This window comes from Orycteropus afer, unplaced genomic scaffold, assembly GCF_000298275.1.
Source record: "Orycteropus afer afer isolate SDZICR_OR568_19922 unplaced genomic scaffold, OryAfe1.0 scaffold00096, whole genome shotgun sequence".
Taxonomy (NCBI): Eukaryota; Metazoa; Chordata; class Mammalia; order Tubulidentata; family Orycteropodidae; genus Orycteropus; species Orycteropus afer.
The window spans coordinates 1,299,398-1,312,777 of NW_006921683.1; the positions used below are offsets into that span (position 1 = coordinate 1,299,398).

Below are 13,380 nucleotides of genomic sequence, written 5' to 3' on the forward strand. Positions count from 1 at the left end.
TATTCAATTACCCTATAATTTATGAAAATCATTTTTAAAAAATGATTCCTAAAGAGGTGCATGAAAAAAACTTAAACAAAACTCACTGCCTTCCAGTTGATTCTGACACATAGTGACTCCCAGTGAGTTTCTGAGGCAGTAAATCTTTACAGAAGTAGATTGCCCCATCTTCCTTCTGCACAGTGGCTAGTGGGTTGGAACCACCAACCTTCTGGTTAGTAGTCAAATGCCTTAGGTACTGTGCCACCAGAGCTTCTTTGGCACTTAAATGGAAGAGGTCGTAACATATGCAATTAATGACTCTTTAAGCACTCAATAGTTAAATTCAACCAAAAAATGATCCTTTTATTTCTAGGAATCATGCCCTATTTGAAAAGGCTGGCACAAAATATCATTTGTGGGCCTTTTCCACTTTCACATTTTCTGGTAAATTTTTAACATCCTGATGAGATCATAAATCCTTCAGAGACTCCTCAGAGCTACTGGAGAATTTTCAAAATCCATAACAAAAGAAAGATTTTTAGGAATGCCTGCAACAAAGCTAACATTTTGTCACGTAACTGAGCATCAATCTCAAATCCATTACTATTAAATAATTCTGACTCATAGTGACCCTATACGACTGAGTGGAACCCATAGTGTTTCCAAAGCTGTAATCTTCACTGAAGCAGACTATCCCATCTTTCTCCCATGGAGCAGCCAGTGAGTTCCAACTGCCAACATTTTGTTTAGCAGCCAAGCACTTAACTACTACACCACCAAGGCTTCTTAACTGAGCACTGCTCCCTTATATTTCTTCTGCTTTGACCTGACAGAGATGCTGGAATTCATCATGATTAATAACAGTTGAAATATTAACTGCAGGAATAATGAACAAGACAAGTATTAACATATATTTAAATGAACCAGTTGTGTTGTTGTTTTTGTGTGCCATCGAGTTGAGTCACCACAACTTATAGCAAGTCCTCCTTGGGTTTCCAAGGCGATATCACTATGGAAGTAAATTGCCCAACCTTCCTTCCAAGGAGTGGCTGGTGAGTTTGAATCACCAGCCTTCTGTTTAGCAGTCAAGTACCTTAGGCACTATACTATCCGAGTTCCTAAATGAAGCAGTGTTGTTGTTGTTGTTGTTATTTGCCATCGAGTCAGCCCCAACTCATAGCGACCCCACCTTGGGTTTCCGAGGCAGTCTCACTACGGATGTAGGAATGCCCAACCTTCCTTCCGAGGAGTAGTTCTTGTTGAAATATTCTCCTCCTTACCCTCTGCCAGGTTTGTATGCCTGATTTTAATCTGTTCCTAAATCTTAAGGTTATGCTTGGAAGAATTTTTTTTTTTAAGTAAATGGATAAGTAATATAGTAGATTCTATCAACTGATCCCTATATCTCCCTGGTCAATATCTTAGTGGAGCGAGTTATTTCTGAAATTCCTCCAAAAAGCCATTCATGCATTTATTTAAGCAGTGTCTGCTGTTGTATTTAAGGGGATATTAGAAAATTAATACATGTTTGTATGATCTCTAACAAGTTTCAGATTGTGCTTGCGTTTTTTTAACAGTATACACATAATTAAAGGAAAAATGTTTAGAGCACAGAGAATCTCCAAGAATCGTGCATATCTATGAATTGAATGTACCATTGCTATTGTTGTTGTTATGTGCCCTCGAGTTTAAGTTGAAAATTTAGTAGCTCAGTCATGCACAGTCTGCTACTCTTTGCTGATCATTGTTATTCATGACTAAACCACCAAAAAACCAAACCTACTGTAGTGCCTAGGGTATTTGACTGCTAACCAAAAGGCTGGCTCTTCAAACCCACCAGCCACTCCTTGGAAAGAACACTGGGCAATCTACTTCCATAGTGATACTGCCTCAGAAACCCAAGGAGGGGTTGCTATGAGTTGGATCTGCCTCGACAGCTGTGAGTTTGATTATTTTGGTTTACTGTCATCTAGTGGACTCCTACTCATAGTGACCCCATTTCCAAGGTGGTAAATCTTTATGACAATATCCATAGCAAGTTTCCTGAATTGAACTTTCATATACATATACATACATACTATAGAAAGCCATAACCTATTTCTTATAGAGAGATAAGCCAAAAACCAAACTCAGCTGCCATCAAGTCGATCTCAACTCATAGCAACCCCTCCTTGGGTTTCTGAGGTGGTATCTCTGCAGAAGTAGATTGACCAGTCTTCCTTCTGAGGAGTGGCTGGTGGGTTTGAACCACCAGGCTTCTGGTTAGCAGTCAAATGCCTTAGGCACTATGCCAGCAGAGCTCCCTATAGAGAGAGAGGTTCCAAATTTTCAAAACATCAGACACCTTTAATGAAAATTACATTGGAAGATAATATTAGAGTGATACAGTGCTTTCTTTCATTTGAACATTGCATATAGGAGAATTTCTTGACTTTGGGACAAATAAATAAGTTATTATCCAAAATGTGTTATCAGTTTAACTGAAACTTCTTACCAAATTAAGGAACCACATAATATTACTATTTTTAGTATCACAAAGTAACTCTGGTGGTGCTGTGGTTAAGGCATTGGGCTGCTAACCAAGAAGTCAGTGGTTTGAACCCACTAGCCACTCTGTAGGAGAGAGATGAGGCAGTGTGCTTCACTAAAGATTTATAGCTTTGGAAACCATATGGGGCACTTATACTTTGTCCTATAGTGTCACTATGAGTTGGAATCGACTAGATGACAGTGGGTTTGGGATTTTGTTTTTTCAGTATCACAATCTTTAAAAGTAGTAAAATCATTTGCACTCTTCAGTTTATTTTTATCCCCATATAATTTTGAGAGAATATATCTTATAGCATAATTTTATTTAACATTATTAATAAGAATTGTTCAAAGATTGTTTCTTCAAAAAAAATATAATTAGACATTGCTTCAAGAGCTATGCTAGAAGAGAAGAGATTAGCTTGACTACTACTGCTGTCTGCAGCAACATCTGAGAATCCTCAGTGTATTAGATTTCAAGACAAGCGGCATGTAGTATGTGAAATTGGAGGTAACTGGAAATTCTAGAATTGTGGAAACCTTATGTTAAAAACCACAGAATTAGTTATTTTTCACTATAACACCTTTATTTTAACTGTGCTTATTTTATTATTTAGGTGGTTATGAGAGTTTAGTTATATTGCTTCCTAAAACCCAGTGTTTTCTTTCATTCTTAGAATTCACTATTTAAATAGCATACCTTTTGTGCACACACATAGATACACACGACCTGAGAGGTAAATAAACATTTCTTAAGCATTTATTTAAGTGTTTAAGGTGATGAGAGCTATGTTTGAGGACAAAGGAAGTAACATGTACTTGGGCATGGGATGAGATGATGTATCAAACTTTTGGTTTTTATACTATGCAGAGCAGTTGAGTAATTACATAAAAATAAGTTAAGAAAATCTAATCACCACCTGAGAATTTTAGCTCTGACTACACTTTCAGTATCCCTTCCTATTATTAATAGCAGCATTGATATTTCTGATTATGGTGAGTGAGCTAATATAGCCTAAAGAAGTGCAATATTCAGGTTGTTCTTGTTTAAGCCTTACTCACTGTTTGATTTATTTCTTGAAGGCTAATCATTATTTTAATATTCTTAAATATGCTATTGGTATTGGTGCCTTGGCTTAGTTTGCAAATTTAAATGTCATAGATTCAATCAATAAATTTTACATTCCTTAGAGTTCATTTTTCACCATTATTTTTACACTGAGATGTTATCATTTAAGTTGTAGGCTCATGGAACATATAATTTATTACTTCAACAGTTATAGAAGAAATCTTATGCTTGCAATGCACATTTTGAGTTTGATCTCCAGAACTTACCTGGCCACTGGGGCTACTTCCTACTTTTCTTGTTCATATCCTATAGTTATTCAGAAATATTTCCTCAAGTTCCTGCTGTATGTCAGATACTTTTCTAGGTGCTAGGCTACATCCAAACAAGCAAAAAGCCTGGCCTCACAAGCTAATGTGAATGGAGGTTGAAAATATTCCTGGCAACACTTTTGGAAAAGAGTATGGATTGGCCTAGTACAAAGTGCCAACACTGATAAACTACACAGTAGATTGGAAGGAATAGGGATAGAAAAAGCATTGAGAGTTTTAAGAAGAGATTGAGAGACCAACCTCTCCAGTGCTAAATAAGAGTTGCATAAGATTCGTACACATTTCAGTTTCCCTTCTTCCCCACAATTCTTCTCTTTCTCATTTTCTGAGCAGCATCAGTTTATTTTCTTTATGCCTCCAAACACTGGAGGCCCTGAAATCTCTTCTGTATTTCTACACACTCTGGATAATTTCTTCCATATTTGTGATTTTTAAATTACATATTCAAGATACCTAAAATTATAGCTTCTACTATCCCCAGAACTCCTGGTTTTCATATCAACACTGTTTTCCACATCTCTACTTGAATGTGTAGCAGCACTATCATAACTATCATGTCCAAAGCACAGCCCCTGATCCCCACCTCTTCTGTCCTTGCCACAGTCAATACATCCTTTGTATTTCCTCCATATATTAAATAGTATCACCATTCACTCAAATGCTGGCAAAAACCTCAGAGTTATCCTTGACTCCTGTCTTTCACTCTCACCTCACATTTAACCCATAAGCAAGGCTTTTTGCTCAAAATTTAAAATATTTCTTTAAATCATTCACTGTCAGCATATATTATCCTGTCAGTGATAGGATAATATCCATACACCTACAAGAAAGACCAGTTAATACTACTACTATTCAATTTTACACACCAACCACCAAAGCCAAAGATGAGGAAATTGAAGATTTTTACCAACTTCTGCAGTCTGAAATTGACCGTGCTTGCAATCAGGATATGTTAATTATCACTAGTGATTGGAATGCAAAAGTTGGAAACAAAGAGGAATCATCAGTAGTTGGAAAATATGGCCTTGGTGATAGAAATAATGCTGGAGATCACATGACAGAATTTTGCAAGACTGATGACTTGTTCATCCCAAATACCTTTTATCAACAACATAAACAGTGGCTATACATGTGCACTTCACCAGATGGAGTAAACAGGAATCAGATTGACTACATTTTTGGCAAGAGGCGATGGAGAAGCCCAATATGTTCAGCCAAAACAAGGCCAGGAGCTGATTGTGGAACAGACCATCAACTGCTCATATGCAAGTTCAAGTTGAAGCTGGAGACAATTAAAACAAGTCCACTAGATGTTTCAAAAAATGGATGCTGCAATGGAGGCACTCACTTGGCTATGCCAAGAGAATTGGAAGACAGCAACCTGGCCAATTGACTGGAAGAGATCCATATTTGTACCCATTCCAAAGAAAGGTGATCCCATACAATGTGGGAATTATCAAACAATATCATTAATATCACACATAAGTAAAATCTTGCTGATGATAATTTAAAAATGGTTGCAGCAGTATATTGACAGAGAACTTCCAGAAATGCAAGCTGGATTTGGAACAAGATATGGAGCAAGGGATATCATAGCTGATGTCAGATGGATCTTGGCTGAAAGCAAAGAATACCAGAAAGATGTTTGCTTGTGTTTCATTGACTATGGAAAGGCATTCAACTGTGTGAATCATAACAAATTATGAATAACATTGAGAAGAATGAGAATTCCAGGATACTTGACTGTACTCATGAGGAACCTGTACACAGACCAGGAGGCTGTCTTTCAAATAGAGCAATGGGATACCGTATGGTTTAAAATCAGGAAGGAAGTGGGTCAAGGTTGTATCTTTCACCACACTTGTTCAATCTTTATGCTGAGCAAATCTGAGAAGCTAGATTATATGAAGAAGAACATGGCATCAGAATTGGAGGAGGGTTCATTAACAACCTGAGATATGTAGATGACACAACTTTACTTGCTGAAAGTGAGGATGATGTGGAGCACCTACTGATGAAGATTAAAGACTATAGTCTGCAGTATGGATTACACCTTGATATAAAGAAAATAATCTCCTTACAACTGGATCAATAAGCAGCATCACGATAAATGGAGAAAAGATTGAAGTTGTCAAACACTTCATATTACTTGGTTCTACAATCAACACCAATGCAAGCAGCAGTCAAGACATCAAAAGATGTATTGCATTGGGCAAATCTGTTGCTAAAGACCTCTTTCAAGTACTGAAGAGCAAAGGTTTCTCCTTGAAGACTAAGGTGAACCTAACCCAAGCCAAGGAGTTCTTGTGGTGTCGTGCTTAAGGCATGTGACTACTAACCATTTCAAATCCACCAACCACTCCTCAGAAGGAAGATTGGGCAATCTACTTATGTGTGATACTGCCTCAGAAACCCTCATATACATGTGAGAGTTGGGTGATGAATAAGGAAGACCAAAGAAGAGTTGATACTTTTGAGTTGTGGTGTTGGCAAAGGATGCTGAAAGTACTGTGGACTCCTGACAGAACTAACAAATCTGTCCTGGAAAAGTACAGACAGAGTGCTTCTTAGAAGCCAGACTTCATCTCACCTACTTTGGTCATGTTGTCAGAAGGAACCATTCTCTGGAGAACGATGTCATGCTTGGTAAAGTGGAGGGTCAATGAAAAAGGGGAAGGCCCTCAAAAAGATGGATTGACATAGTGGCTGCAGCGATTGGCTCAGGTATAGTAGGGATCATGAGGCTGGCACAGGACTGGGTAGTGTTTCATTCTGTTGTACATAAGGTCCCTATGAGTCGGAGACATCTCAATGGCACAGAACAACAACATTCTAACCTGAATTCACCAACATCAATCAACTGATTTTGCATCCCAGACTCCTAACTAATCTTCCTTCTCCCACTCTTGCTCTGCCAGAGTCTAACAGATGTGAAGTAATCATTTTCAAATATACTCACTGCTGTCAAGTCAATTTTGACTCATAGCAACCCCTCCTTGGGTTTCTGAGGCGGTATCACTATGGAAGTAGATTGCCTAACCTTCCTTCCAAGGAGTGGCTGGTGGGTTTGAACTGCTAGCCTTCTGGTGAGCAGTCAAATGCCTTAGGCACTACACCACCAGAGCTCCCTTTTCAAATATAAATCATATCACAATCCTCCTCAAAATCATCTAGTGTCTTCCTATTGAATAAACAAAAAATCCAAATTGCTTACTCTAGTTAAAAGTCTAGAGAACATGACCTCTTCTGTCTCTCCACCTCAAATCCTACTTCTTTCCCCTTAACTGACCAGGTCAGCTGCTTTGACTTCCTTGTCTGGAACACCAAGCTCCCCTTCACCTCCAAGCACTTGTACTTGCTGTTCCCTCTGCTTGGGCTCTCCTCCCAGATATTTGCCTGTTTTCTTCCTTCACTTCATTCATATCTGTGCTCAAGGGCCACCCCCTCAGGGAACCTTCTGACATCCTCACTGTGTATCTAGTTACCTTAACCTATCTGTTTCTGTGTGTGTGCATGACCTATATTGCACTGTTGTTGTTGTGAGCCATTGAGCCAATTCTGACTCATTGTGACCCTATAAAACAAAGTAAAACTGTTCCATAGGGTTTCCTAGGCTATCATCTTTATGAGAGAGCATAGGCAGATCTTTTCTCCCTGGAGCAGCTGGTGAATTTGAACCTCTAACCTTTCATTGAGCAGCCACCAGGCTCCTTTATATTATATTATGTATTGATTTTGTTTTTGTTTAATAGTCTATTATCTTTACCCCTCATTAGAATACAACTACCACAAGGGTACTGTTTTGTTTATTACTTAATCTTTGAGAGTATCTGCTGTTTAATGATATTTGCTGAGTGACTGAATAATTAAGTGAATAATACTTCTAGGGACTGGAATGAAAGCCCTAGGGCTGGGCTTACCCATTACCCACTGGCATCAAGTCAATTCTGACTTTTAGCAACCCTATAGGGTTGAGTAGAACTATCCTGTAGGGTTTACAAAGCTGTAAATCTTTACAGAAGCAGACTACCTCATCTTTGTTGCAGAGAAAGGGGGGTGTGTTTGAACCACCAACCTTTTGATTAGCAGCCAAATGCTTTAACCACAGAGCCATCAGAGCTCCTTAGGACTGGGCCAATTGACAGGGAAATGGCAGATTTCACCTTTCTGCTGATGTTGTCATCATTATTATGAAACATCCTGAGACCTGAAGAATAACACATATGGAACATTTTCTCAGTAATACCTTATTTTATCCCTTATTAGGAGCTCTGGTAGCATAGTGCCTAAGGCTTGACTGCTAACCAGAAGGCTGGTGGTTCAAACCCCCAGCCACTCCCCGGAAGAAGGTTGGGCAATCTACTTCCTTAGTGATACCGCCTTGGAAACCCAAGGAGGGGTCACTATGAGTCAAATCTGATTCCACAGCAGTGGTTGCATTTGTGTTTTGTAATATACCACTAAACTGTCTTGCTCATTTTCTAAGGCAGTTATTAATTTCTATGTATATTGAATTTATTCATTTTATGATACTTTAAAATTTTTTTGTATATAAAAATACAACATCTTCAAATATTATGAAAGCATAACTACAGGAGTTAAGCATGAATAGGAGTTGTCAATCTCATCACCCAGAAGATGACTATATACTTAGGAAAGTATAGCTTAATGGAGTAATGATATCAATTTTATTGCCAGCTCTTGAATTACATTACTTTGGAGTCATCATTTTATTTGCTTTTCTGTATCACTATGACAAACAAAAATGTATGTAGTGTTTATATCATATGAGGTGGCTCCTGATAAAACATGCCAATCAAAAATGAGTGAATATCATCTTATTTTCAATAATTTACCCCTTTTCAAGTATTTCACAAGAGTAATATTTAACTACTTCAAACTCTGATGCTCTTTTAAATCTTTTTAGTTTGGTGCTTCTGTTTAGCCACAGACCAACAACATTCTGGCAAATTAATTTATCATAATTGAATTCAATAAGAAAGCCGAGTCACTAGGATGATTAAAATGGAATTAAATTTATTAGATTTTTAGCCCATCTCATTTCTTAAAGGATATGAACTGATTTTAAAAGTTTGTGTACAATATGATCTAAAAATATGATAAGCTATGTGAGGAGGAAGAACATATTTGAAGAATTCAATTAGAACTCTTTTAGCCTGGCAGTGCTTTTTAATGCTTCTTGAGTGTGTCAGCTATTTGATGAGACATGCTTTATTGCTTTTCTACTTACAGTTGCATAATCACTTTTAAGCAGAAAAATCGCATGATCTTAAACTCTATTATTAAAATATTTTTAAGTGAGTTATTGAGATATGCCATTGACTATTTTTTTTTTTTTTTAAATTCAAGTATTAATTTAAAAGATCATTGAGAATTCTCAGGGCAATTCATAAAGCATGTTGTTTTTTCTCTAGGAAATGATGCAACATCAATTGTCAACTGTCTCCATATTTTAGGACAGACTCTGGATGCAAGGTAACATGGTACATTTTTCTCTAAATCAATGAATATAGTATTGCCATATAAGAATGTTAAGGATAACCTAATGTCTCACTTTTTTTCTGTGGAAGTGTAATAAAGACTTCAATGTAGATGGAAAAATATATTTTGAAATTCCTAATAAAGTGGCAGTTTATCATCTTTATGATCATATGTGAGGAAGCCCTAGTGGCCCAGTGGTTAAGTGCTTGCCTAGTAACTGAAAAGTCAGCAGTTCAAACCCACCAACTGCTTCTCAGGAGGAAGATGTGGTAGTCTACTTCTGTAAAGATTACAATGCTGGAAACCCTGTGAGGCAGTTCTAAACTGTTCTATAGGGTTGCTATAAGTTGCAATTGACTTAATGGATTTGGATATATATATATACATATAATTTAATTTTCAAGTAATTTCTGTAGCAGCTAAGAATACAACAGAATTAAATTTTCCTCTGAAGAAAAATGAGAAACTGATGACTACAGGATCTTTCTAGCTTCCAGGCTCAATACTAGCTCCACATTTGTAATATAATTTAACTTTATAGGAAACATGAGGGTTTTATTCCCATTTTACAGATGAGTAAAATAATATTTAAAGGTGCATAGTAAATGTGGAGCTAGACTAATTCCCAAGTCTGTGCCCTTTCTGTTCTGCCATACCATCAAAATGACCATAAATCCAAGATGTTGACCAAATACAAAATCAGTTTATTTAGAATGCTTGATTCAGCTTTTAAGCCAGTTAACTCATAACATAAAGTAAATCTAAGTAGAATTTCCTCAATATTTCCTACAAAGAAAATTTCTTTATCTATTCTTGTGTTTATAATTTTATTTGAGATGCTTTTCGGTTTTCTACAGGAAAGAAGACACCATTATATAACCTTCATTTCCTACTAGAAATAATGACATTAGGATGTCATTTCTGTATAAATGTCAGAGGTTTATTTAGATAAGACTTAATTGTTATCCCTTAAAGTGTAAAATGTCTGTTCTATTTAATGACTTTGTTTGTTGTTGTTGTTGTTATGTACCGTCGAGTCACATCTGACTCATAGTGACCCCTCCTTGGGTTTCAGAGGCAATATCACTACGGAAGTAGATTGACTTTGTTTAGCTGGAATTAAATGTGTTTTTCATATTCATTGCCTCAGGAAGCATTCTAGTTTTGTTGGATTTGGGATTAACTGGCTCAGAAGCTGTGTTCTGTCGGTCATTGAATAACAATTCTCAAAATTTGAGTCCATTGATGGAAAATACAAAGCATTAGCACTGCGATTGCTCTGAGATTTTAGGTAGATTGACTATGATGACATTTGGGAAAGACTGTGCAGTTCCAGAACAAGACTTCTGTAGCATTGAGTCTACTGAAAAAACAAATATTTTAAGGCTAATGTAAAAATTTAGTTGCTCAACGGATGGATAAACAATATGTGAGATACATATATATATATATATATATATATATATACATATATATTACTCAGCCATAAAGAAAAATGAAGTTCTGATGCATGCTACAACATGGATAAACCTAGATAACATTTATGCTGAGCAAAATAAGTCAGTGCCAGAAGGACAAAGACTGTATGTCTTCACTTAGATTAAATAAGCAAATACATAGACACCAAAGATTGTTAGTGGTTACCAGGGGTAGGAAGGAGGAGGAAAGGGGAAGTTTTTATACAGGGGGCAGTGAGTTCATGCTAATGGTTGTGGGATAATTTGTAAAAGGGTAATACAAATGGTTGCACAACATGAAGAATATAATCAATATAACTGAATTGCACATGTAGGAATTGTTGAATTGGCAAAGTATTTGTTATGCATATTTTCACCACAATAAAAAAATAATTAGGTGGCTAGGTGGGTACTATAACTGAGAAATAAACATAAACTAGAAAGATGCTTTATTTATAGGTTGCTATAACTCTTTATCTATTTACATCCTAGAACCGTAATGAAGACTGGCCTAGAAAGTGTTAAAAGTGCCCTCCGAGCATTTCTGGACAATGCAGCAGAGGACCTGGAGAAGACAATGGAAAATCTTAAGCAGGGCCAGTTTACACACACCCGAAACCAACCTAAAGGGGTCACTCAGATTATCAATTATACCACAGTGGCACTGTTACCAATGCTGTCATCATTATTTGAACATATTGGCCAGCATCAATTTGGCGAAGATCTAATATGTATGTGAATCTATACACACTTGGCACTTCATTATCTATGTAATACAACTAGAAATTATAAAAGCCACATCTGGGTTATTCAAACCCAGCTTGTACATTAAAATGCTTTTTTGCAAAACATTGTAACTTAACATTTGAGTTATGGGAGCTATTATAGAGATAGATTATTGAATTTCATGAATTTGAAGAGGGGACTAGTAAGGTACAGATTATGGAAAATAACTTACATATTGTTGGAATGCTAATATCAGGTTTTATTGTTTCTTTGAATCCTTTTACTCTGTCTTCAACTTTTTAAATATTTCTTTACCTTTTTTAAAACTTTTAAGTTTAAATCTTCATCATTTTTAAATTTTCTAATGCAGTTAAAATGTTTAACTGCATTAGAAAAATTAAAATGTTTTCAAGTTATTTCTGAGTCAATGCAGATAGTTCACACAAACTATACTACCAACTGACTATGAAGACTGATGAGACCAAATCTATGTCTAAATAATTGACCTACTAGGATGACCAAAAAAAAAATATCTTCAGTTTATTTTCATGGGTGATTTAATCAGCTCTAGGCTGGAATTCTGTACTTATTATAAAAATCTACAGAATGCCCAGTGTTACATGGAGAAAAAAATCACATAACCTGTCCCAGCAACCTGCTGAGATGAACATGAAAATTGATATGAGCCCTTGTTGAGCAGACACCTGATCTTTACTGCAGATACTCATGCTCCCAGGTGATGGGCAGCTCTGTATAAAAATAACTGCAGTATTCAGTCAACTACTCATTGCAATAAATTTAATTTGACCAGTAGGGCATTGCTCACAGCACAATTTGTACATGGAAACAGTTATGAAGAATAAGGGTAATTTCTCCCTTCATCTCTTAATTTCTCCTCCAAGGCATGGTAGCAGAGTTAGAATTAGAAATCCAAGGTCCTTGGATTTAAAAAATCTTTTATATGTGCCTTCTCTGATGATAGATATTTTTTTAGGTTTTGTTTTCCTAGCTTCAATAAACTGTCAGAGTGAGTTATTACATCCACTAGTGTTTTTATTAGTGTTAATTTGAGAGTTAAAGTAAAAGATACATGCTTTTATATACGTTTGGACAAAGAGTCAAAAACTTCCCCCTAAATAGTCCTGTGCTTAATTTTATTCTGGGGGAAATCTTTTATTCTCAAACCAAGAAAAATTGCAAAGAAACTTTCAGAGAGTATTCTGAATCATGACAGCACATTCCTAAGAAGGTTTTATGTGCCTTAAAGAAATGAATGTTGTCTGAGAAAAAGTTTTTAATAATTTTATACATCTTATTTTTCTTTTTTCACATGTTAAAATGTTACTGTGCATTTAATAAGGAATTATGTTCTCACCCTAACTTTCTTGGGAGAATGTATAATAAAAAGTGTTGTTGATTTAAGTAAGATTCTTTTTTCCCCTTAGTGGAAGATGTACAAGTGTCCTGTTACAGAATCCTGACTAGCTTATATACTTTGGGTACCAGCAAGAGTATCTATGTGGAGAGGTAAGAGTTAAAAAGTAGTTTCAAATCTTACAAATATTTATATCTGGATTCTTCATTTTATGTTTTTCCTTCATTATAAACTATACCAAATTGACCTACTGAATTCCTCTGGACTAATTACACAATCTTTAAGCTAATTAAGAATTGATATAATACAGGACAGTTGAGTTATGCAGAATAAGTAAAGTGATCATGGTAAATGCAATATTTAATATAAAGTTGAAGATTATACTATTTATGAGTTTTATGAATAGAAAAT

General features: G+C 36.1%; 1 protein-coding gene across 1 annotated transcript in view; it reads left to right on the forward strand.

Annotated features, from left to right (window-relative positions):
- The window catches only part of RYR2 (ryanodine receptor 2), a 1,099,979-nt gene that overhangs the window by 881,300 nt on the left and 205,299 nt on the right, over nt 1–13,380 (forward strand). The window contains exons 64-66 of the mRNA XM_007942720.1: nt 9,345–9,405; nt 11,361–11,599; nt 13,040–13,121. Of these exons, the coding sequence (XP_007940911.1) occupies nt 9,345–9,405; nt 11,361–11,599; nt 13,040–13,121 (382 nt within the window). The remainder of the gene's footprint in view (nt 1–9,344; nt 9,406–11,360; nt 11,600–13,039; nt 13,122–13,380) is intronic.